The sequence below is a fragment of the Choloepus didactylus genome, chromosome 5 (genome assembly GCF_015220235.1).
Source record: "Choloepus didactylus isolate mChoDid1 chromosome 5, mChoDid1.pri, whole genome shotgun sequence".
In the NCBI taxonomy this organism is placed as follows: Eukaryota; Metazoa; Chordata; class Mammalia; order Pilosa; family Megalonychidae; genus Choloepus; species Choloepus didactylus.
In genome coordinates this window covers 107,932,659-107,960,138 of record NC_051311.1, presented here as the reverse complement: position 1 = coordinate 107,960,138, position 27,480 = coordinate 107,932,659, and the positions used below count along the sequence as shown (strand labels likewise).

The following is a 27,480-nucleotide window of genomic DNA, read 5'->3' as shown; positions in this document are numbered from 1 at the left end:
GCAGCTGCTACTCAACCCCAGCTGATCAATCACAGCTGTGAGAAAAGGCCAGCGTGGCTCAGTCTTCCTTTTTTTACCCTGAGAGGCAGAAAAATTTGGATTTTTACGTAATATCGACATAGTTTTAAATGTTGACTATTAAAGACTGACTTTTAGCAAATACAATGTATTTAGGCAGATTCTGTTAAAGGCTTTCAGGTTACAACCTCCACAAGTGTTTCAGAAATTCAGAGAAAGATAAGATAATTGTAGGTTGGACTGTGCTGGCCCAGTTTCACAGTGAAGATGGTAACTGGGATGCACCCGTAGCTTATTTCTGTTTTTTCACTGACCTCTCCTGCTCTCTGTTGTCTGCACTGACCTCTACCCACAGCTCACCAACAGCGACACAACTTTTGAAACTTCGTGGCTATCCCCATCAGAATGCTATCATGCTGAAGGCTCCTGTATTTGTTTCCTAACAAAATATCACAAACCAGGTGGCTTAAACAACAGAAATCTATTCTCTCACAATTCTAGAGGCTAGAAGTCTGAATCAAGGTGTCAGCAGGGCCATACTCCATCTGAATTCTGTAGGGGACGATCCCTCTTTGCCTCTTCCCGGCTTCTGATGGGTTGCCGGCGTTCCTTGGAATTCACTAGCTTGGCTTGCAGCTGCAGCCTATTAGTTTCTGCCTCTGTCATCACATGGCTGTGTTCTCTCTTGTTTGTCTCTTCTCCTCTTCTTATGAGGACACCAGGCATCATGGGTTAGGGACCCACCCTACTCCAGAATGATCTCTTCTTAATTTAACTAATTCCACCGACAACAACCCTTTCTCAAATAAGGTCACATTCTGAGGTACTGGGAGTCAGGACTTCAACATATCTTTTTGGGGATGCAATTCAACCCATGGTAGCTCCCAAATTTTCAGTTCTGTTTTCTGATTTCTCTCTCTGGTGATACACCACCCTAAATTAAAGGGCACAATTACTGTATCTCCCCACACTTGGCCTAGTTATCCTCACCCACTGCCTACCCATTCTGAGTTCTTCCAGGCCACCAGTGGAGGTGAAAGCTGGCCAATCCACTTTTCTCACAAAATGGGAGGCAATTTTAATCCTTCCCTTGTCTATCTTTCCCACTCCAGTAACATGACTAAATCACATTAATTATTTATTTGCAGTGGTTTTTAATAACCTTGAGATTGAGAGCCACGCAACTTGAATAATCTTCATCAAAGACTGCTTCCATTGTATTACTTTCTTTGCTTCCCCCAAGTAAATGCTTGCAACCCCTGCACACAACATGTTCAGTTCCATTTTTGTGCTTTTGCCTGACTAAAAAAAAAAAAAATCTCTTGAATGTCTTTTCCCACTTTCCATCAATCCTTTTTCTTCATCCTCCTTTAAAACCCATGCCAAATCAAGACCTGGCTTGCTCTTCCTTTTGTTATAAATATGTATGATTTGTGTTAATATGTTGCAGTGTAAGGTTGCCTAGCTTTTTTTTTCCAATGCAGATAAAGGAAACGGAATGGCACACACAAAAATAGTTTCAAAAAGATTTCAAGTATCTCTGTCTTTTGTTTATCATAAACTTCAATGAAATTTGTAATATGTTAACAGTTACTGAGCACTTGTTGTGAACCAAGCAAGGACTGCATTATACATTACACATTTATCATTCCATTTAATCTCCACAAGCTAACAAGATAGGCACCCTTCCTAAGTCCAGTTTATAGACGTGAAAACTGAGGGTTGGAGAGGTCAAATGACTTAGTCCAGCTCACAGAGCTGGTAAGTGGAGAGCCCAGCCTGCTGGCCCAAGCCTGAGATCTTGAACCCTTCCCTCTCCCCATTCCCCAAGCTGGAGAGCGGTACGTGTACTGAGCATGGTCTACTGCTAACAGAACCGATATTATATAACGAATGACTAATAAAAGGTTCACTTACATAAGGTTAAAATAAAAGAAGCTCATAACTGCTTCAGATCTTTTGGCAAATAGGCACAAGAGAATTCATAATAAACAAAATAATTCAGCATAAAATTCTGGCTTTCAGGACAGCCTGTGTATGTGGATCCCCTCACACAACATCAAGGACAGAAAAAACGATTGCCAAGCCCATTTCAACTTTCCAAAAGCAGTCATATAATACACACTTCCAGGGAAGTCAGCTTGTTTTCTTATTTAGTCTTTGTTATGTTACTATTCATTTCTCTTAAAGAGATTGCCTCTCCTTTAGATCCTCAGTTCTCCAGAGATCTTATTTGGAGTGTGTGAGGAGGCTGCCCAAATCCTTATCACTCATGTCACCACTGCTCACTTTTGCCTTTCATCCCTCCCTAAAGAAATGAACAGGAAAAAGTGCAGGGAGAAGGAGTCACTGCCTTTTTCCTTTTTTAATAATAAGTCTGTTTAAAGTCCCATTCAGATTTAGTGTTGTCTTGGTTATATGCTAAGTCTCAGAGTTTTCTACAGGATTAAATAGGGAACCTGAATTTCAACTTCAGGAAAAAAAAAATCAAAACCCCAAACAAAACCGGAGGGCTGGATGGTTTCCCAAGCCCTTTATAGTACAGAGAACCAAAATAATGCCCAGTCTGGTCACAGTGGCTAGTGTACTTTGCCCTAAAAATTCTAAGAAGGAACCTGGGAAATCATTGATTGGAACTTTGACCACTGAATCTTTTGTTTAAAAGATATTTCAGGTGGAAATGCAAAGTGTAAAGCCGATTAAAATGGAGCTACTTTGTTGGGGAAAGTGATGGGTTTGGAGCCCTGCCCACTACCCCACCTCCCTGCCTCCCACCGCCCAGAGAAACCCTGAAGGAGAACTGGTTTTCAAACTGTTTTTGGCCACGATTCACCATAAGAAACACATTTTGTTAAGTGACACAGTATACACACACATGCATGTGTACACACCCAAACATACACATATAACTGGAACAAAAATTTCATGCAGCAATACTTATTCTTACTACATGTGATCATCTGATACTTTCCTTTTCAATCTAGTCTAGTGCATTTGAGAAACACTATTTTCAGTCCACTAAATGGATACCACTACCCACTGAGGTAGCTGAAAACACTGCATTCAATGACTTAATCCACAAAACAATTCTACAGATGAATAAACTCTTGCTGACACCTGTATTTCCTCCCTCACTAAACAACTGATGAAGAAAAAGTGCCGTGAGAAGTGCTAAGTGCAAGTGCTGGAATTTGGGTCTGGGGCTGATTCACACACCATAAAAGGGCAGAATCCCCTGCTAGGGACTTGGGGGTGCTGACCAAGGTGAGGTCTGGTCCGTCACTCAGTGTGACTGTCAAGGGAAAAGTGAACCTGGAGGCTTTCAGAGGCCAGATTTCCATCCATGCACAGAGAAGCAGAGAGAGCCAGAATCAAGGCAACAAAAAGACAGAGAATGAAAGAGATCTCGTCTGTGCTTTGAGACCCTGCTTCCACTTTATGCTTGAAGCTCAATTTTCTTCTAGTCCTTGGTCCCACACATCCTATATCTTTGTAATCTCCCATTCTATTTTAAAAAAGGAGAGAGGAAAAAATAATAGCAGTCATGATAATAAGGTCTAAATTCCTAATATACATAAAATCTACTCGTAGAACAAAACTATCACTACCGTAAGAAAAAAACCCCTACTCCTTTAAAATATTCCTGGTGAGTTTAAAGAAAATGGAGTAAACAAACACATTTACAGAAAGAATTCTCACCCTTAGAACTGTCTGCTCACTATGTCAATCTAGTAGCAGCCACAGGATTTAAAGATTTTATTTAATTTTTTTCACTGACAAAAAATCCATCTCAAATGCCATCTATTTAAATGCATGTACATTTTCACCTTTCATTTTAGCAAAAGGCTCTAAAATATACATCTGTTAAAGAATCTAGCCACTGTAAACCTATAACAAGGCTTCAAACATATGCACCTCACCGCCAAATCACAAAATGGGCTTTTATAAATGCCTTTCTACAAAAACAAACAAGAGAAAGTAATAAAAAAAGATAAAGCCTTCATACAGAATTGCAGCAATTATATCCCCACAGCTACACTAAAACGCAAAACTTTGCAGAGGCTTTGATTATTGAACCATGGCTGAAGTGAATAATTTGCCTTTCACTAAGAAAACAAGCACATTCAGTCTCACTACAATGCAAAGAGGCAGTTTTAATTAAACCTTATCAAAAGATGAATAAAGAAAAAACTCAATACCCATTCCACAGAACTCTATTTTCATCTGTTTAGTTTAAGCTTGCCATGTTCAAGCAATAATTATCCACTGTCCAAGGAATGCCGAAGTTGTGTTAATGTTGGTAAAGATTTAATTAGCTCAATTATCTGGAGAGTACTGAAGTGAGACTCAGCACAGTACAAATTTCTTCAGGCTTTTTACATACTTCTGATCAAAATATATGAAACAAAAATCCAAGTGAACAGAAGACGCTTACTTCTACAATGCTACTATTGAAACAGCTCTATTCTTTACACTTTTATTGCTCCAATTAAAACACACACACACAAAGTCTTTAGAAGTAGAACTCACAAGCGAAGGCTTATCATAGTGTGTGTGCGTGCGTGCATGCTCAGTGCAGACAGTAAATTCCTGAATTTGTAAATATATTCTTAGAAAGTTAATTAAATTTGCCTTTTAGATAAATATTAACACCCGAAGTTCAGTCCTTTAAAAAATTTTATCTTTGCAGTGCTGTTTACACATTTTACCTTGTTCCCAGAAACTGAGGCATTTAAAAAAAGCATTGAAAGCACAGTAACACAGACAACTGTTTCAATCTGCTAGACACCAGGGACAGACAGTAGGGTTCATTTCAGAAAACAGATTGGACCCCAGCGGCCTGACCTTCCTGGTGGGAAAGAGAACACAACGCTGTGCTTGACAAGCTCTGCAACAAAGAGGTATATTCAGGTCCCCTCAACTCAGACACGCTTCTCACAGGGAAAAATGCAAAGCAGGAGAAAGAAATTGACCACTTACAGCAAAGCAGAGTTTTCTTAAATCAGAGACAAGTATCCCAACCAATACAAAAAAATAGTGTCTTTAGAAAAGCGACAAGTACCACTCACTCATTTATAACTTCTGAAAGCTCTTATCTGGTCATTGCCAATATCTTAGCTTCCAACCTCACCCATGATCATGTCCACACTAGCATTACAACATCGGTAGAAATCCCAAAATACAATTATCCTGATAAAAGATTTCCTAATTGCTATACCAATGAAGAGGGTCTACTTTTTCTCTCAGTAGCTGTCTCATGCTAATTTCAAAGTAAGCTTTTCTTTCTTTTTTTTAAGTTTTACCTTTATTCTGAAACTCAGATACACATTTCCTTGTCTTTGAAGACCTTTAGATGAACAGATTTTTCATCACTTATTTTTATTTTGCATTTGTATGGGGTCTTCTAAGTAGGTTTCAAAATGAAAAAAGATCAACAATCATAAAAAATTTGATCTAATAGAGATTTCAAGCTAAGTTAGTTGCTATATGTAAATATATATTCTTCCAACACCTAATGTCAAGTTTTATTGTATAAACTATTTGATCAGTTACAAGCAATGTTTAGATATGTTTTGTGTTTTATAGATACACGATGTGTTAAGATACCATGTTTTTTGAAGCATTAAGCTCCATGTGGAAGGTTATAAATTTAGAAGGGCAGCATTCACAGCTGTCCACATTAACTTTGTAAACAAGTACACTTTTTTTTAGAACTCAGAATCTGTGTTTTTAGTTCATATTTTCCTGAACTATGATGGTTATGGACGCTTAGGCTCAAACAATCAGCTAAGTTGAAACAAGTCCTAATTTCTGATATGTAAATATCTGGACAATTTATTATATAAGCAGGTATTAAAGATATAACACCTCTCACTGTAAAGGTGCAGACTGGAAAAATTTATAATGAAAAGTAGACCTTCACATACTACAGAGAAGATCATATTTTAGGAAAGAAGGCATATTGCTGAAAATGGGACAATCCACAGATCACAATCCCAAGCTCACGTTGCCAGATACAGGTTAAGGTGGATTGAGTGGTGAGAAAACGTGTATGGCTTAATGGTCCAAATAATTTGCCTTGACTTTAGACTCAGGTAATCATTTCTATCTGAAAACATTTTTCAAGGAAGTAGGGATGATACATGCCAATCAAAAACTGTTTTTTACCTGTCACATTGTTTTTGAGCCACCTTTTTTTGGGAAGTACATTAAGGTCTCTTTGGAGCTGGCAAAGAAAGACACAAATGTGAGTGGGTTTTACCATGTTTTCCAGCCTGCAAACACTTTTTTTTTTTTAATCTTCATTTTATTGAGATATATTCACATACCACGCAGTCTTACAAAACAAATCGTACATTCGATTGTTCACAGTACCATTACATAGTTGTATATTCATCACCTAAATCAACCCTGACACCTTCATTAGCACACACACAAAAATAACAAGAATAATAATTAAAGTGAAAAAGAGCAATTGAAGTAAAAAAGAACACTGGGTACCTTTGTCTGTTTGTTTGTTTGTTTCCTTCCCCTATTTTTCTACTCATCCATCCATAAACTAGACAAAGGGGAGTGTGGTCCTTATGGTTTTCCCAATCCCATTGTCATCCCTCATAAGCTATATTTTTATACAATTGTCTTCGAGATTCATGGGTTCTGGGTTGTAGTTTGATAGTTTCAGGTATCCACCACCAGCTACCCCAATTCTTTAGAACCTAAAAAAGGGTTGTCTAAATTGTGCGTAAGAGTGCCCACCAGAGAGACCTTTTGGCTCCTTTTGGAATCTCTCTGCCACTGAAGCTTATTTCATTTCCTTTCACATCCCCCTTTTGGTCAAGAAGATGTTCTCTGTCCCACGATGCCAGGTCTACATTCCTCCCCGGGAGTCATATTCCATGTCTGCAAACACTTTTATGGTATGACTCACTCAGTCTGGCTCTAAAAGACATCCTTGGAACTACACAGAATTTTGTGCAAGAACAAAAGGGTGCTTGGGTTCAGTTTGCAATACGAGTCATTTTTACCACACAAATTCCCTGCTTTTATGCTGGCAAAGGGGGATACTCTGAGCCCTTCTGGTTTAGAATATCTTCAAATAGACAATAGTGTGCAAACAACCCTCAAAAACATAACTTTACTAGAACAACCTCAAGGCTGAGACCAAGGCTTTGAGAAAGGCCCCTTCAGCAGATTTCCTTTTACTCTTCAACCTGAACAAAGCCTGCCTGACAATACTGTAATCTCCTTCTTTCTTTGGCTTATACCCCCTTTGCAGGAAAAGTATGCAAATGCTGTGCGTGGACTCCTTGTCTGGGGCTACTCTTACCCAGCCATCTTTTCTCTGTCTGGCTCACCAGCCTGACGTGGAGACCAGCCTTACAATTCAATATCTTTCACAGCTCTGACAGTCTGACCCCCTGGCCTGCCACTGCCTCTAAAAAGGGCTCATTTACTCATAATTATTCCTAACGTATGGTAATTGTGCTAAAAGCCAACAAGTGAAGCATTCATTTCAGCTCTCGGTTAAATCTTTTTCTTTCTTTTTTTAAAATTTTTATTTTCTTCAGCAGTTTTCCTCCCTCTGTCTTTTTTCAAGTCACGCCCCCACCCCCTACCCTTTTCTTTTCACCTCCTGCCTGGTAACATTTCAAGTAAAGAGAGAGATGGAATGAAGCTAGAGATTGGAAACTATAGGAAAAGAGACAGTTCAAAAGGCAAAGCTTACTACATGAGGAAGTATGGCATGGAAAATCACACAGAGAATTAAAAAATGAAACAAACTGCTTTTGTTGAAAGAATCATATAAGCATAATACGAGCATTATTTATGTAAAATGACCAGGTAATAAGCTGGCTTTGGGTCCCCAAAATATGTTTGTGTATAATCACAACATAAAAATTCTACAAATTCATTTTCTTAACATAGTATATAGTCATCTCCTGAAAATATGCATCCTGCTTTACAAAAAAAAGGTAATGATTTTGTCTTATATCCTTATATCTCTCTTATTCATCCTTAAACTTCAGAAAAGAAGGTAGGAATAAAGTCAATAATCTTAATTTCTGATCTGTGACAGACAGTTTCCAGTTCTGGCGTGTGGGCAGGTCAACACTGCCATGATCAAGAAGTATTTTGGGAATGGGAGCAGGTGATTTAAGGAAATATGCCTTCTTTCCTAAAATACGATCTGCTCTGTAGTATGTGAAGGTCTACTCTTCATTATAAATTTTTCCAATCTACACATTTACAGTGAGAGGTGTATATCTTTAATACCTGCTTATATAATAAATTGTCCAGATATTTACATATCAGAAATTAGGACCTGTTTCAACTTAACTTGTTGTTCAGTCATCAGTCATGAGCTGTTTAGCTTTAGTTAAATGGTTCAAATTAGAAAAGCGTCATTGCTTTAGACAATGTCCCATTCTCTCAAACACACAGACATGTTGTGCAGTTAATCTTGGTATAGGAAAGTAGATAATGTTACATTACAAAAGTCTTAAAAAACAGCTCTCTGAAAAACATATTAAGATACGTAGTAGGGTGAGGAATCTGGAGTTCTAAACTCAAATTCCTACTGACATGATTACTTTAGCTCTTCTAGTTGCTTTTGGCCAACTTAGGTTTCCATGTTTTCTCTTAATCATTTGGATACTGCTATTTCTAGTATTAATTTACCAGCATTTCTTAGAGGTGGGTAGGAGATGCTTTAAATGTTAAATTATGAAATGCTCTGTGGTTGTGAAATGAGCTTAGCTGGCCTGATGTCTGACTCTTCATCATTTACCACTATCTACAAAGAAGAGTCTGGAAATGAGATAGTGTCAAAGAACTTGGACCCATCCAAAGGGGACTCTGAGGTTGGAATTACAGTCTATAAAAATGTAAATTAACTAACTTTCTTAATCATATAATTTATAAAACCACTTTCTCTGCTAAACCAGTGGCATATTAGTTTAGTGTATTTCCTTTCAATCATTTTTTCCTACATATAATTTTTATATATGTAAGCAGAATATTCCACTTTTTTCTTTTCATCTCATCATGTGTATTTCTCCATGTTATTTGCCTTTTTAACCATAATTTTTAAGACTCATAATATTTCATCTAGTTTAGTGTACAATAATCTACTTAATTATTTCTATAACAATATTTAAGCAGTCTATTCTGTTCCTATTATTTTATGTTTAATCTGTCTCATGTTAGTTTTTTTCCTTGAGATTGTTTTTTGTACTACCATAGTCATCACCAAAACAGTTATTGGTTATTAAGCAATAGAGGGTTTTAAAAATTTGGTTAGATACACTTAAAGATCTTCAAATACCTAACAGTTATTTGGATTTAGGAAAAACTGGGTATGAAAACTACGCTAACTCTTAGAGGGACTTAAAATACATTGGTATAAATATATTGGTATAAATTTATACCATATATTGGTATAAATTTTTTTCATGAGAACACTTTTGCACATTTATGAAGGGCTGAGCCCATTATAAGTAAGACCACAAAGATACTGAATTCTTAAAATTTCTTTTGATTTCAAAATTGCGCTAAATTTTTATCTCTGGAAAACTAGTTATCTCACCTTTTAGTTTTCTGCATTTCCCCTAAATGGCAGCAATGCATCCAAATATATGGAACTCTATTTATTCACAAACATGCAATTAAGGAGGGGAGATTATTAATTTAATATGTACATTGATAAATGTATAATGAAAGAACCATACCATTACAGACATGTAAAATTTCAGGGCAGGAGGATGATTAGGTTTCAACCAAAGAGAAGAGTAATTGTTGGCGTATTTTATAATATTAGGTTAGATACATATATGAATAGCATTTTATGCATCATCTCGAGTGATTTTCAAGATATGATCTACCACAGTACGTTCAAAGAAAATTAAACATACCACATCTTCTTTCAGCATTATTATATGCCTTCTAAAGGATCACCCAGCTTTAAGAAGTTTTGATTGTCCTGCGTCAGAGCAGGGAGTCATATATACCTCCTCGTAGGCAATCAAATTAAAATCTAAACTCTTCAGCATGTCATTCAAGGCCCTTCACAATCCAGCTTCATATTATTTTTTCAGTGCCATCTCTTCTCACTCCCCAACCCTCCGTGCCCTTTAACTCTACCAGAGCATTCCCAGGACACTGCACTTTGTGGCACATACCTGCTCTGGGTGTTTCTTCTGCTTGAAAACACCTTCTCCTCTTTCACATCCATGGAAAATCTAACTCCTCCTTTAACTTAAAATCACTTCCTTTGTGAAGCCTTCTGCCACTTCCTCTGGCAGAATTAATTTTTGCCTCATTTTTCCTCCATGTAGCCTCATGTAAATTTCCACTGTAGATTTATCTCCCTGAAATTTAAATGATTGTATGTGTTTCTAGATAGAAACTGTTGTATTCAACATTGCCTAGTACAGCACCAGTACAAAGGCTGCACAAAAAACTTTGCTGAAATAATGAAAGATTATGGTATTGTGAATTAGTCATTATATTTTATATTTTATAATTTATATTTAATGAGTATAAATTATGTGCCAGACTCAGAGCTTGATATAAAAATAGTAAAATGAGGATAAACAGTAAACCAGTTCCTACAATTGAGATGTAGATTTCAGTAGGGGAGACAAATGAACAGGTGAATTCAATACAGAGACTGTGGCTTTGTTCCCAAAATGTATAAAAAAGCCATACACTCACTTATGTTCAGAAAATATACATCCCACAGTTAGATATCTTGCTAATTTCTTCCTACAGAACCTGGGCCTGGAATGTCTCAGGATTCTTGACTTGGGCCCTCTCCTCCCCACTGGTGACTGCTCTCCTCCGGTTCCACCCATTTCTAGTCAGGAAGTCCAAGCCTTGAGGGCAATGTCCCCCTCTCCTGATTCTGACATCTGGCGACCCTGTCCTCAGTTCCCTAACTTTACTGACTTGAGTGTATTCCATCTGATTAAGAACCTGACTTGGATCTCCTGTTTCTCTGACTTTACTTCCTGGGTGTCATCTTGACTTTAAAATCTGACTTGCCTTAACCAAGTGATCAAGGTTAACATTAATCATGATAAGTCGTGTGGACATCCTGTTCCCCTGACATGATGAACTCAAAAGGGCACTTCATCTTGATTTTATCCTTCCCCCAAACCCAAGACCCCAGTCTAATCAAGAGAAAACATCTTGGGAAACCTCATTTAAAATACCTGACCAGTACTTCTCAAAAGTGTTAAGATCATGAAAAACAAGGAAGGACTGGGGGAACGGTCACAGGCCAGGGGAGACTAAGGAGACATGGACTAAACGCAACGTGGTGTCCTGCACAGGCTCTGGGAACCTCAGAAGGACATGAGTGCGAAAACTGATGAAATCCAAATAGAGTTCAAGAAATTACCCATGTTAATTTCTTAGTTTGGATGAATGTATAATAGTTATATAAGATATTAACATTAGGAGAAGTTGGGTGAAGGGTTCTAGCTTTACAACCCATTCTGTAAATCTAAACGAGTTTCAAAACAAAGAGTTAAAAAAAAAAAAAAAGGACGACTGAATTTACAGCTACTCATGCTGAGCAGTTTTGTTTGGATTCTGAACCCAAAAATGCACCCAGATTTCTGTAAGCTACCTCAGAGCAGCTGGACACAGGATGACCCAGGTGAGCCCCTTCTCCTGACAAGAAGTCCTATCTGTACTATGTCTTCTCAGGGCTCCATACTGAAAGTACTCTGGAATCCTATAAATACCCTATATAAAATGGCCTGATGAGTTGGTGTCATATAGCGCCAGAGCCTCTCCACACAAAGTTAAAGGTAATGCATACAGAAAAGGGAAGCTAATGGCTTGAAAGGCTAAATAGACAGCAAGAGTCTTTTAAGAGTTCGTCTACAAGGAAACTAACACAGCATGTTAGTTAATGCATAACTCTGCTGACAGACAGCACTGACTCTCACACTTTTTGGTCTTGGGACACTTTATATCCTAAAAAGTACTGAAGACTCCACAAAGAGCTTTTGTTTATATGATTATAGATATTGATATTTACCATATTCAAAATTAAAACTAAAATCTATATTTATCAATTCATTAAAAATAATAAAACTATTATGGGTTAACATACAAACATTATTTTAATAAAAATATATTTTTGCAAAAAAAATTAGCTAGAAGGGTGGCATTATCTTACAATTGTGGAAATCTTTTCAATGTCTGGCTTAATGGAAGACAGCAGGATTCTCAGATCTACTTCTGCAGCCAATCTGTTATGATACTTGTTTTGGTTGAACCAACTGAAGAAAATAGTCTCTAACAGATATGTCATTGGAAAAGAAAGAAGCATTTTAAGAGCCCTTTCAGATAATCAGGGATATTTCCCCTTTATATTACAACAAAACTCAACAAGTAGTAGTTTCTTAAAGGCTAGCTACACTGGGGTATCTGAAACTGTATCAATGAATTCTTTGCACTCTGTCACTTCAGAATTTATTGGTCTGTTTTGTAGTTTCAGTGGATATTTTATCCATGCATAATTTTCTAACTTTATGCATTGGTCATTTGGAAATATTTGTTTATTGAGTCATTCAGATAAAACTGTTAACACGTTTCAATTTACCATATCAAAAAAACCACATTTGTTTATATCAACACCAATTTCATCAGAAAGGCCTTTGTCAAGCTCACAGGGCCAGATAAAAATTTTCCACAGTTTCCAAAAATTCTAATTTTCTCTTGAAAGCTCTAATTTTATCATTGGTGATAAATACTGTCAGTTGTTTTCCTTGGGTGACAGACTTGCTTTGTTCATTTTTGAGAAAATGTCTGCCAAATACCCAACAGTTTGTCAGAATAACCATAGTTTGTCTATTAGTCATTCTTTCAAGTGAAAACCATGTTCTACAAATAGTGAATCCTAAAACAAATGATGGACTATTACTAATAATACAATTATAAAAATGTCCTATTATGAATTGTAACGAATGTTCCACACTAATCCAAGGTGTTAATAATAGGGTGGTATATGGGAACTCTGTACTTTATGTATGAAGTTTCTGTAAACCTACTACTTCTCTAAAAACAAAACAAAACAAAAACTGAGTTTCATGAAAAAAGCAGCTTTAAGTTCAGTTCGCTACTCAAACAAATGCACCAGAGCTTTTCCTTGAGACAACCATAGTAATTAGGTATACAAAGGAAAAGATTTACGCAAACTTCGCATTTCATCACACAGAATGTTAAAAAGACATTTCTCAAAGGTTAAGATTTTAATAACATTAATACTTCTTCATCAAAAACATTAAGTGGAACTGGCTTTTTTTTTTTTTTTAAATTGCATCGTGTGATGGTAAAGAATAGTTGCTAAGAATCAGTTTGGCACCACTGCCGTCATTCATTCTAAGGATCCAGCAGTTTTACTAACTGTTCTGGTTTGCTAATGCTGCCGGAATGCAAAACACCAGAAATGGATTGGCTTTTATAAAGGGGGTTTATTTGGTTACACAGTTACAGTCTTAAGGCCATAAAGTGTCCAAGGTACCTTCACTGGAGGATGGCCAATGGCGTCTGGAAAACCTCTGTTAGCTGGGAAGGCACGTGGCTGGCATCTGCTCCAAGTTCTGTTTTCAGAATGGCTTTCTCCCAGTACATTCCTCTCTAGGCCACAGCTCCTCTTCATGTCACTCTTGGTTGCTCTTGGCGCATCCTCTCTTAGCTTCTCTGGAGCAAGAGTCTGCTTTCAACAGCCATCTTCAAACTGTCTCTCATCTGCAGCTCCTCTCTCAGCTTCTGTGCATCTTCAAAGTGTCCGTCTTGGCTGTGGCAAACTGTTCCTTCTATCTGAGCTCTTATATAGTGCTCCAGTAATCAAGACCCACGGTGAATAGGCAGAGCCATGCCTCCATGGAAATTATTTCATCAGAGTTATCACCTACAGTTGGGTGGGTCACATCTCCATGGAACACTCAAATTACAATCTAATCAACACTGATATGTCTGCCCACGCGAGATTACATCAAAGAATATGGCCTTTTCTGGGGGACATAATACATTCAAACCAGCACACTAACATTGCCTTTGCACCATTAGTGAAACTGTCAACACAGTGAAAAAGGCAAGGGATGTCTTAATATTATTATGAAATACTTCTGACCCCATGAAGCCTCTGGGGATCCCCAGTGTATATGGACCACACCTTGGAGAATTGTTAATACAAAGGGAAATTATAGGGAAACTGTCTCTTTTCCTTTACAAACTATGGACCTTATCCAAAAAAAACCTAAGATCCTGAAGATAAAAGTTTTAACAGCATGGTTACACAATTCATATAGTTGTGGAAAGATTTAACGAAGGGAATGAAAAATATAAGAATGTCAATACAGACCAGAGATTATTTTAGTTAATAGAGAGGTGATGAACTGAAATGAATGCAGAACAGTGGAGAGTCTACGAAGTCGGTGAACACAGAGCTGCCTTTGGAAGGTTGAGTTGATGACATGGAATGAAGAAAAGGTGGTCAAATGAGACCAGACAAGCACCAACACCAGCATTCACCTCCTACTCTACTGCTAGACTCCCCAGGCTTGCCCACTGCAGAGGTAAGGGCTTCTCACTGACAGCCGCTCTGAAGACTGGGAAATCCACCTGTAGACAACCAGACCAACACTTTCCTTCTTTGCTTTCTTTTCTTTTTAAAAAAATTTTCTTTCTTTCCTTTCCTCCCTCCCTCCCTCTCTTCCTTTTCTCTCTTTTTCTTTCCCTCCTTCCTTCCTTCCTCCTTCCTTCTCTACCTCCCTCCCTTCCTGCAATGCTTTCTCTCAAAATAGTTGATTTATTCCTTTTTCTATTAACTCTGTCAGTTATTAATAAATTGGGTTACTGTGAAAGAAGACAAAGTCTTAAATTTTAGGGGAACATTTCAAATTGTATTTTATATAAAAAAAAATTAAGGCCAGCTTCTGAACCACACAATAAAATTCCCAAATGAGAGGATGAGTGAATTCACACTGATGTATAGATTTTTCGATTTGACAAAGCTAATTTAGTATATTTTGACAGCTATATCCAGAAGCTTAATGCTAAGCTTTTTATGCTGAACACAGAAAAGAATGAATTTTCCACCAATGTTTAGACTAGGAGGTTTAAGTTTCCTATTCACATTAGAAAGCAGTCAGACTGTTTGATAAAACAATCCTTGGCTATTTCATAACTGTCTCATAAAATGTCTCAATATCTGAGAGAAAAGAGAAGCTCAAGGCAAAGACATTTTGAAAATATATGTTTTAACAAGAATCTGGATGCTAAGTAAGCATCCTCTGGTGTTCAGCCAGAAAGACTTGCAGCTGTGGCATTTGGGATTTAAAATAACAAGACAAAGATCTCCATGTAAACAATAAATGATATCATACAAGTTTCTTATCAAAAGAAAATGTTTTCTGATTGAATTTATGTAGGAGAAAGCTTTACGCTAAAGCCCACACATACATTGTAAAAATACTGGTAGGTTAAAATTTGGAGCTTAGTAATGAGAACAAGCTAGGTAATATTTCTTTTTTGCAGCTATGCTCTCTTTTAACAAATTGCAAATTAATTATTTCTATTAAGGACACCCACCTTTTTTTGGTTTTCTTTTGTTTGCTTTGTTTGTAAATATGACTACTGTAAGTTTTTGGCTTTAGGGTAGACTATCAGATTGTAGACAAACTGACAGCTAACTCTAGACAATAAAAACATTAGAAAGCTTCTGCTTAAAAAAAAGATTAACATTGTACCACAATACAATAGTCATATTCTAAAATATAAAGATATATTTTAACATGTACTAGAGCTAATCTCTCAAGGGTCATACATTCTCTTCTGGAAATGAGATTGCACATGAATTGGGAACCCCAGTTTGATTTGTGCAGCCTAGCTAATCACTAAAGATAAACACCAGCCCTGTTATAATTCGGTATGCAACTGAGCTAGTCTTCCCCAACAGCAGAGCAAAAAAAAAAAAAAAAACCTCTTATTTTCTAAAGTCGCCCATCTCTATCCATTTCTGTCGAATTGCCACAATTGCCCAGATAAAACATTTGAGAGTATGTCAGCTTTAATTAACGTAACATGACCTGATGATTTCCACAGTTAAGAATAAAGAAGTTGGCATTCTTTAAATCCAAAGCTCAACCTGGAGATTATGCTAAATTGCTTCATTCATAGTCCACACTCCTCTGCTCATGTCAGAAGGACAGCATTTGTCCCCTCTAGTGATAAACAAATTATACATGAAATCAATTCCACTTCACAATCATTTTCCCTATTGGGCATTATCTTTCCTTCTCCGCTCCCTCCAGTTAAGCCCGCATCCTGTAACTTGCTAATGAGCTAGGGGCTTTCTGTTCCAGGTGGCACCCCCTGCCTCGAAGTCATGACATTTCCCATTTCGAATGCTGCTGGCATTTTTCGACAGCTCCTGCTAACTAGCCTTTTTGACCTGCGCTAAGAGGAACTCATCTGATCGAATCCTCTAACCTGCCAATCATTCCACCAAATGATCTTCACAGTCACTCCCAAAGCAGGAATTGGGGGTAGGGGGAGGAAAAGTGAGCGAGAGAATGAGGGAGTAAGCAAGCGGCTGCCTCTGCAGCTACCTAATGAGAATACTTTTAAGTCTCCGAGGCAGCTGAAACACTGAAAAAATGGTGGGAAAATTAGGACACAACCGAATGCCTGGCTCTGTAATTACTGATTTCTTTCCATCCTGAGATCATTTTGAGAGCAACACCTCTGAGATGTGCCAGTTTCTAAAGAACACAAGAATACCTTACCTTACACAGAGTAAATAGATTTATTTCTCCTGCCACTATCAATATGCAATGCTCGTAATCCCATTCTGTCAAACAGCATCCTTTGCAGAATTAATTACATGCTATAAGCTCGTTAAGTGTATGTTTGCAACTAGGGATGATTATAATGTTTGCCACAGTGAAGAAAGGAATCTCTTATTTCCAGGCATATTTTAAAGGTTGCCACCATTTAGGGATGTTGATTTTTACACATGCACACAAAAACAAACAGGTATGGTGGAGGTTAGTCAGGCTCAGGGAGGATTCAATTCTTGATGCTGACAAAATAGAACAATCCGGGCATTTTAAATTAATGGAGGTAAAATAATTAGATTTTTCTCCTTCCAGATTTTTCTTGTCTGTCCAGAACCAATTTATTTAGTTACATTTAAACTTAGTGGGTCTGCAGTCCATAAATTGTCCCAATTACTTTAGGAAGAATGCCCTAGAAGATGGTTAATTTGGCCACGGATCACAATTCTAGGTATCTTAATGTGGAATAGATTTGTTGACTAAGGAATTATACAATATAATTATGTGTTATCACTGTAGCATTGTATGTAATAATGCAAATAAATATTGTATACCATTTAATTGCACATGATAATCACACATCTTTCCCCATTTATAGTAATTAGGCCAATAGCCCCATTTAGAGTAATTGTTATGTAATTGAGGGCATTTTACTAATTACATTAGAAATGATAATCCAGAGCAATTAAAAATCCAAGGGCACAATACAGAATGCAAACTTCATTAAAAGAATGGTTATAATTTAAACGGAAAAAATTCACCCAAGTATGGAAGTTAACACTAAAATATCTGATTCTGTATTTGGTGTATCAGGTCATTTATTATGAGATAAAACTTCCATCAATTGCTGTAACTTTTGATTGTTTTTGTTTTAGACCTTTGTACATTATTTTCTTAGGTAGAAAAGAAATCATTTGAATAAAATATGATGTTATTCTAACAATTCAAGAACTGTTGAAAAATTACTGCATTTGTCTGTGTGAGTGTATTGAGAGTGTGTGTGTGTTTAAGTTGGTAGAGGAAGCAGCTATCTTAAATTCCAAGAGACTCAGTAAATTATTCATTTGCACAATCAATTTGATGTTCTTAAAAGCTTTATTCATAGAAGCATCTCAGAGTATTGCAACCATTTTGTTAAATATTCTTGTAATAGTTTAGCTAAAATGTTTAATTTTGTTAAAACTGAAATACATTCAGGTTGTAGATCTCATTACATTTGCTATCTGTCTAGAATTTTAATGTGTCTAAGACCTGAAGTTCTGGCTTTTGTCCCAGGGCCACGTTTGTATCCCTCCCCGCCCCTAACTCTACATTTCCACCCAGACAAAGCTCCCATGTGAGGAATATCCCAGGAGGAGTGATGAGCATCCGTGGGACAATGGGAACAGTTTTGAGCTTCTTTTTGCCTTCCCTTCTTGACATTATCATTTAGACACTGTCCTTCATGCATTCAAATGTCATCCCAGACCATCAGCCCACTTCAACTCAAACAGTCTCCTTTTATGCTCAGACACTTCTTAGAGCATCAGCAGACCACAAAGACTGTCTAGGGGGATTCGGCTGCTATCCTGGTATTAATAATACAATATAGTGCACTTAGGGCAGAGATGATTCTCTCTGTATCTCAAATTCATAAGAATCAACATTAAATGAAAAGGAAAGATAGAGCACCTATACTGATTATAACTCCTTGCTATATGTGACTGCTAACTTCATAACAGTTTGACCAAGCATTGTAATAGATATCTTGCTTACTAGCCACATCACATCTCGCACCCACTATTTATGAGAAAACTTCACTCATGTTATGCTGCTGGCTAAACAGTCCCTATGAAATTAATTTGGGTTTTAAAAAGACAGAAGATGCAAGTTGCAGTGCTACTTTCCCCCATAATTTGAAAGCTCATCTGACCTGAAAATGCTGAATTACAAAAATATAGTCAATTTTCAAGGATCCATGGGTTGGTGAACCAGTTCATAAAGCATCAAACCAGTTTCTTCTCTTTCAGCCATTTTTCTTTTAAAAACCTTCAATCAAAGAAGGGAAAAGAAAAAGCAAGGACAAAAAACTATTATTTTTAATTTTAAAATATTCTGAATTCCTTGTTTTTAAGGAATTATTTAAGGATAAAGGGAAGGGGTATCATGTGTACAACATGGTTGGCTTAGGAAAAAAATGTGTGTGTAGATAGACACACAAACATACACTCACTGTACATGTACTAGACAGATGACAGGTAGAGAGATATACAGAGAAAATGAATGATAAAGCAAATGTAGCAAATGTAGTTAAATGCTAAAATTTGGGGCATCTGGGTGAGGGGTATTCAGAAATTCCTGCAACTTTTCTTGAACCTGAAATTGTGTTGATATAAAATAAATAAATACCTTAAAGAGGCATTTTGGTTGACGCATGATGTATTTAACTTTATTTTCATTGTGCAGAAACATCAGGAAGAAACAAGCCCTGTATGTAATTATGCAGACCAGGCAATGAAGGTCTCGAGGTCCCTTGATGACCCATTCATGGGACTTGAAAGGGCAGAATACAGGTCAGTGGTGACCCAGGGAAAGGGAGGGATGGAAAGAAAGAGAAGGAAGAGGGAGTAGAGAGGAGAGAAACTTCCTCAGCTGTTTTCCATCAGAGTTTAAAGGAGATTACAGACTCTCCAGGCTAGAGGGGAAGTTAAGGAAACAGAAGGTGGGGTAGGATGGGGAAATGAAACAACATTCCAGCCGCTTCTCTATGGGGTCTTCACAATATGCATTATGCATCTGAGGTTTGAAGCACTGTCAATTTCCCATTAAGATGTATTTTTAATCTGTAGCAATGACAAAAGCCAGGGATTCTTTGAGATAAAACCTGTGAGAAGCATGAGGTTTGTTACAACATTAGGCAGCAGAGATAATATAACTATAGTTTGATACGGCAGAAAACAGGAGTTCTTGAAGAAAAAAAAAAAAACAGAAACCTTTGTGCCTCTGAAAGAAAGCTAGATCCAACACCTGAATTTCTTATATCCTGAAAAGTAGTAATGGGGGTTTCCTTTTGAGTCTGTAGCTGAGAAAATGCAACATGTTGTAAAAAAAGAACTAATTTTTGAAGTCAATACCTGAAAATATCACACAATGAGGATGTTATTCACTGCATTAAAATGGGAGTTTCTCTGTTTGTGTTTTCACCCTCTGCAGTACACAGGCCAGTTAAGGTGGCTTCCAGCTTCTACCGGATGCTTAGGAGATGCTTCAGAGACTGCTAAAGCTATTGCACTCCTCTGAAGGGTGCTTTGAGAAAAGGTTGCCACTCATTTCAGAGCTCAGCTGCCTGAACCAGGGCTCAGTGCCTGACCCAGAGGTGTTCTACCATTGGCAGGCACCTTATGGGTGTGTGTGTGTGTGTGTGTGTGTGTGTGTGTGTGTGCGCGGCTGACACAAAAGCCTTGCTCCAAGGGTTGCTCTCTACTTCATGACGATGGCTACACCAATCAGAACTGCTCTGAGCAGGGGAGGGGGTTGAATCTGACTCTATTAGGCAACACACTGCCCCAGAAATAGAAGAAAAAAGAGAAACAATGGTAGGGATCCACAAAAATGCAGAAACATGTCAGCAGAAGCCATGTGGTGAAGAGAAGACAAAAGCAATGCTAGTCAGTGTGGAGTCAGAAGTGTGCAACCACAATGGCAAAGCATGGAGGAGGCAACGGATGGCTGTTCCTAAGGGAGCAGTTACCAGGGCTGAGATGGTGGCTGAGAAGGCAGATGGACTAAAGGTACAGGTGGACTCCGACTGATGTCCCAGTCTTCATGAAACCTGGCTGTGCTTTTAGGGAGACCGTCAACCTGTTCTTCCTTACTTCCCCGAGCAATCTCAACACAGACCACTGCTAACTGAGGAAACAAGATCATGTCTCCTTTCCCTGCAACCGGAAAGACCCCAACACCTGCTTTCCTGCAGGCACTAGGCATGATGTCTCTCCACTGTCATTCTCAGTTTTCAGCCACTTTGCCACTTGTCTCTTTCCTCCCGTGTGTTTCTCTTCCTCACCTACTTTGGCCTTCTCTTAAGTGAATATAATTTTGAACTGAAACATATTTTTATTGCATTCAGTCCAACTTCCCTGATTCTTCCTTTAAAAGGCAGGTAGTAGAGATTATTTATACCACCACTGACTGTACAGTAGAACATTCAGTGAGGATGGGAATGTGCTATATCTGCATTGTCCGGTAGAGTGGCTGCTAGTCACATGTGGCTATTGAGCACTTGGAATGTGGTACTGCTACTGGGGAAATGAGTTTTTAATTTAATTTAGATTTAAATGTTAATAGCCATATGTGGTTAGTGGTTACCATGCTGGACAGCATAACTCTGTTCTTTCTGAGAGAGAGAGAGAGAGAGAGAGAGAGAGAACAATTTTGCTCTACTTTACATGATGGAGAACTGATTTTCCTAGTTTGCCTGTCTCTAATCCTGCCCCAAATAGGTTGATTACCTCACTTCATAAACACAGAATTATTGAATAGTTACTGAAGGATTTCTTTACAGGTGATTCAAAAGCTACCTGCACCAAAATCCCTTAGGGTGCTTTAAAGTGCAGATTCAGGGGCCCCAGGAATCTGGATTTCTAGAAATTCCAGAGGGGCTTTGGCACTACTGGGTGTGAGAACCACTACTCTGCTGAGTGCTCAGCTGGTGATGCCAGAGTGTCTGAAACATTAATGCATTACATGTTACCTGGGATTTTAAAAAAATTTCTGTCTTATTTAATAAAAGTTTCTGGAGCAATTTATGCATTCTACTCTGTTTACCTGATGGCCTACTTTCAGGAAATTATTGCTTTGATGACTGAGCCAAGTAGATAGAGTCTAACATTTTTCTTCATGGTTGTACAATAATGTTGATTAGCAAAGATAATATGCTGAAAGGTAAGGAGAGGGTTTCCAAGACATGCTTGCAGTTAACTTCTTTTACTTGAACTAAATAAAATTCTTCCATGTACTAGACAGATATTTGTATATTTTCCATGAATTTAATAGGGTCTGAGGACCAACTGGTTCACTGAAAAGAGATGGCCCATAATGAGCACAAACCATTTCAGAAAAATTGTAAAACAGACATCTAAAAGATTAGAGAATATTCTTATCCTTCGTATTCAGCACAAGGAGACAGAGCACTGTCTCAGCTTAGAATAACTGGAAAATTATTAACTAACAGAGGGTGTGTTTGGTAACACTGTATGCAAATATAATATAAAGTGAAATATAATATAATGTGAAATTCAATATACCTTCTGGTCTTTTCCTTGAAGAAAATTTCTATGCACATTTAAGGCTCTCTCAGGCCTAATGAAGATTTTACACTTCAATGCTGATAAAAAGAGTGGCAACATCTTATAAAATATTTTTTCCAGTCATATCTTTAGAGGATAACAAAATGTAGGAAGCACAGTGTTTTGATCATCCAGTGTGGCACCTATCCCATTTATAACTTAGGTGCTTCTGCTTTTATTTTCATTTAATTCCATTACAAGACTTGGAAACCAAAATCACTTTCCACTGCAAAGCAAACTGCATCTCATTAGCCTTTCCACTAAGACCAATTTATGCAAATCCAGCATTATTAACAAAATAATTGAAGTGACCTTAGCATGAAAGTATAGAAATAACTTGGTACTGAGGGCGGGGAGAAAATTAGGACTTGAAGCACTCCTGCCTGCTCAGTCTTCCATCATGTCAGTAACAAATGATAGGCATTTTCCACAACCACCTCTGTAAAACTCCCCAAAGAGAGGTGGCTGAAGTGGTAGCAAACCGTCTTAACCATTTGAGCCCCAACCCTTTCCCCTTCTCTCTCTCCTTCCTAATCTCTCTCTGCTTTGCAAAGAACTGGGATATTTGGGGTAAATTTAAGATGCTGCTGCCTTCTCTATGCAGTCAATTAATTCAACAACAACAAAATCAAAGTCTAAGGAATGAGATATTTTTCTCCATGTATACCCTTACTTTTTGCTCTATCGTGAGAGACTTTTTATTGTATAATGTCTACAATTTGATATTCAGATATTGGCCAGAATAAGGTCATATAAGGCTGTATTAGGCCAACACATAGGCTGTTATTTGACCTCTAGGAAGGCTCTATTTGATTAAAAAATTATATATAACCCCCAAAGATGAGGAACTAAAATGATTCCTTTCTCTACTAACTGAAAGAAAACTCTTAGACTCCAGCTTCCCTGCAGCTTTTCTGAGAAACAGTTTGACAAATAGAAAAGAAAGAAAAAGAAAAGAAGAATTTAAATGTTTCCTTAACAACAGCAATGTTGAATCAAGTCGAGGGATCTGGATTTGGAAAAAAATGCTACATAACAACTACTACAATACAAAAGCTGTAAACGTTGATGTGAAAAGACAAAACTCATAGAGAAAATATTTGTATTGTTACCAAATAATTCTAGAGGAACAGCTTCCACTGTGCAGATATTACTGTGCAGATATTACCTTAAATTTAAACAAATTTTGCTAAGAAAGTACATTTTTGTAAAGTTTTTGAATACTTATGGTTGCAATTCTGAGAACCTTTATAAAATCTCTTTTCAATCAGCAATTTTTGAGACCTTATCAGCAATGCTTCCACCCAGTGAGCATGATTTGATTTTAGGGGAAAGAAATACATCCTAGTGGCTTCCACTGGCCAGGCTCAGCTCAGAGAGATCTCAAAAGATTCCAGAAGAAAGGACACAGCTCATGCAGTTGAAATTCAGGCTTGCTTGTGTGCATGCATGTGACATGAAGCAGCAGCACAAGAAATGTCCACTGTTTTGTGTTGTTTTACTAAACTGGCTAAGGGTTTTGTAAAGCTGGGGGGTGGGGTAGGGGCTCTCCTTATGGTTATGCAAGTTAAATACTTTAAAAAGCATATCCTGCCACCTCATGAATTAAAACTATTTTCAGAGCCAGAAAGTAACTGGTCAAAAACTCAGTCCCAGTCTTTTTCTGATCCATTGAAGTTCAGAATAGGAGTACAAATGCTATACAGTGAGTAAAGCTGTGCTTCTCATGACTTTTTATCCAACAGGAAGAAATAATACCATGAGGATGAAGAATCTTACTTTTAACTACAGAGTGGCAAGTTTGATAGTAACATCTCCTGACTGGCATTTACACATCATCTGTTATCCAGGGATCTTTACCTCTAAATCATTCGTAAATCACTGCCATATTCCTGAGGGTCTAACATTGGCCCCTCCACTGAGCACATGGAAAAGCTAAGTCCAGAAACAGTTCATGATACTAGCAAATTACCCACAAGACAATGCCAGCATAGCTCTCTTTTCTGTGGTACAATTTAGCCTCTTACTATATTTCAAATTAAGAGATGGAGGAAGAAGTAGAGCTTCTACAATGCTGTACATAGCCTGAAGCTATATATACCCCAGAAAAACATATTCTTACATTTATTCCATTCCTGAGGGTGTAAACCTATCGGAAGTAGGAACTTTTGATGAGTTTACTTCATTTCAGGTGTGGCCTGCTTCAGTCAGGATGGGTCTTAATCCTATTACTGGAGTCCTTCATAAGCAGAATGAAATTCAGACAGAGAGAGAGAAAGCCACAGGAAGCAAGAAGCTGAACATCAACAGAACTCAGAAGAGAAGGAAAAGACCAGGTGATGCCACCATGTGCCTTGCCACATGACAGAAAAGCTAAGGACCAAAGATCACCAGCAGCCAGCCCCAGAATGCCACACAGTCTCCAGGAAGAAAGCATTGCTTTGATGACGACTTGATTTGGACTTTTTCCCAGCCCCAAGTCATGAGTGAATAAATTCCCATTGTTTAACTTGACCCATTTTGTGGTATTTGTTTGAGCAGCCTGGGAAACTAAAACAAGTTAATGACTGAACATCCACGTGAGCAAGACACAAGCATCTACTGCTTTTTATGGACCAGTATGTTAGCCTTCCCCACAGATAAGTTTGTTCTCTGTTTGCTTCAGAGAGTTGTGTTACACTGAAGGAAAAGATATATGTAGGCACAAAGCTCCCCCCACCTCTCAAAAAAAAAAAAAAGATATTTCCATCTGGCAGTAGAGAAAGACAGCCTTTTCAGAAGTTGCTATCTTATGCTCATCACTGTGAAGCATGTAAGATGACAGGGACAGGCTGACAATGTAGCTACTACAGACTGCCATTCTTAGCTTATGCTTTCTATGGGCAGAAGAGTAGAGTCAAATAGTAGGATAGTAAATAAAAAAAGCATCCTCCTCCTCATCATATATTCTGTACGAAGGGTGAGGCAGGAAACAGAAATGGGTGAAGAGGCCCAGATGGCAGCTGAGCTAAACCGGAGAGCACATGTCCTCTCCTAATGAGGCAGCCATGACTGAGTTACACACAAAACCTTCTGGGAGGCATGTGAGTACAGCCTTGCCAGATTCCCTGATTTTTCAAGAAAAGCCAGAAATCCATACTTTGATGTAAAATCTCCCCATTTAAAAACGACAACTAATTCAAAAAATTGTGTGAGCCAAACACACACTGGCTTAGACACAGTCTGAGGGTCATCTTTTTCTAACTTCAGTGAAGAATGGGTGGCCAGGTAAAATGATTTGCTATGACTAAAATGACTTGTTTATGACCACATAAGTTACAAAGATAAAATACAATTTTGGGTAGAATCTAGAACATACCTGAAAATATGGACATGACAGAGTCTACTCTGATTCAGTAGAAAATATGATGAATGCCATAATAAATATAAGAAACTCATAAGGTACCTTGGGGAAAAGATCAGTCTGAATTATTTCATTTAAAAGATCTATTCAATGTCCATCCAAGATTACTTTCCAGTAAAGTATGTCATCTTACCTGCACTCTCTTGAGAATTTTGTGCTTGTCAGTGCTTGCTATTTGATAGACTTTTGCCATAACTATTGTTTTTCCCAAAGGCCCGCATGCTTTCTCCAGCTTCTGGTTGCAATCTTACATTTGGGACGGTAAAAATAGAAGACACTGTGGACAGAATGAAAAAATTTCATTTATACATCTATAGTCTTTTCTGTTAAATATGGAGATCGAGATGCAATTTGGATGTCCAGCACATCAAACATTGGTATGACTGGTCTTGGAAATGCCACATGGTTGGTGGTCACTGCCACACACATACGCACACATATTCCTCGCACACTTACGACCGGACAGTCTGCCTTCCTCTGAGAATCACAGCTCAGTTGATCTCTCAGATTTCTTTGATCTACAACTAGCATGGATTTGGAAACAACATATTTTTGCCATTTTAACATGTCAATTTTTCATCCATTCATTGGAGAAATATTTATTGAGCCCCACACTGTCCTAGCTATTGCAGAATCCTGCAGTGAAGAGAATAGGGAGGAAGGAAACTTCTGTCATTATTGATTCCAGCTGGGGGAGACAGACATTAAACAACCAAACAACTGTAACATACCAAGTAGTGATTGATGTCACATAGAAAAAGCAAGCAGGGAAGAGGAACTGAAAGTTGGGAAGTAGGCCAATGGAGGCTTCCTTGATAAAGTACATCTGAGCAGAGATGCAAAGGAGGTGAGGGGGCAATATATGAAATTCAGGCATATATCTAGAGAAGAGAAAGAGCAATTAGACAATGCAGAAAGAAGAAACAGTAAAAGCTGACTCTAAGAAGGCAAGAACAGAAGCAGGCACATCAGCTAGGAAGCTACTGTAAAAATACAGGTGAAAGACAAATGGTGAGCAACCTGGGACAAGGTGGTAAGAGGTGTGTGATTCTGGCTATCTTTTGGTGGTGCGATTCTGGATGTATTTTGAAGGTAGCACCAAGAGAGTCTGTGAAAGAACTGGATATGGAGTCTGGAGAAAGAAGAGGTATCAAGGGTAACTCCAAGGTTTCTGATCTCATCAACCGGAAGAATGACATCGCCATTTGTTGATAAGGGGAAGACTACAGAAGGAGGAGTCTGGGGGAAAAGATAAGGAATTTGGTTTTGGTACTATCAAGTGTGAGATGACTACCAGACCACCAAAGAGAGACGGTGAGTAGTCAGTTGGATATGCAAGTCAGGAGTCAAGGAAGAAAGGGCTGGAGATATAAATTTGGCAGCTGTCAGAATGCAGACGGTATTTAAATCCTGGGATTGGATGAGATCACTTAGGCTCTAGGGAATGCATGCAGATAGAAAGATCTAAGGATTAAGCCCCAGGACACTCTAGCAGTAAGAGGTCTGGCAGATGGGGAGGAGTCAGCAAAGGCAAAACGAAAATCATGAGAGATTGGTGTCCTAGAAACTAAGTGAAGGAAGTGTTGTAAGGAGGAGGTGATAGTCAATAGTGTTGAATTCTGCTGACTGATCCAGATGAGCGCTTGGAAAAGACTGGTGGATAGAACAGCATAAAGGTCACTGGCAACTTTCACAACAGCTGTTCTGGAGGAGTGGGAGCAAAAGCCTGGTTGGAAAGCATTCACAAGAGAATAGAAGACTAGGAATTGGAAGCAGCACTATATTTGAAATAAGTGTGCTTTGTTTTATTTTTTAAAAGATAGCATTGAGGTATGTCAATGGCATAATGCTGCTTTATGATAATATATAGGAATAT

The 27,480-nt window shown here is 38.0% G+C and overlaps 1 protein-coding gene across 5 annotated transcripts in view; it reads right to left on the bottom strand.

Moving 5' to 3' along the window:
* Positions 1 to 27,480, bottom strand: part of CDK14 (cyclin dependent kinase 14) — a 678,858-nt gene that overhangs the window by 61,246 nt on the left and 590,132 nt on the right. For 3 of the 5 annotated variants that reach the window (XM_037836621.1, XM_037836625.1, XM_037836626.1), the window contains 2 exons: positions 25,738 to 25,881; positions 19,281 to 19,696 (listed from right to left, as the gene is read on the bottom strand). In XM_037836621.1, coding sequence (XP_037692549.1) covers positions 25,766 to 25,881 — 116 coding nt within the window. In that variant the 3' untranslated portion in view covers positions 19,281 to 19,696; positions 25,738 to 25,765. Of the gene's footprint in view, positions 1 to 17,950; positions 18,903 to 19,280; positions 19,697 to 25,737; positions 25,882 to 27,480 lie in introns of those variants that run through there. The other 2 variants (XM_037836622.1, XM_037836624.1) reach the window with 2 other exon arrangements.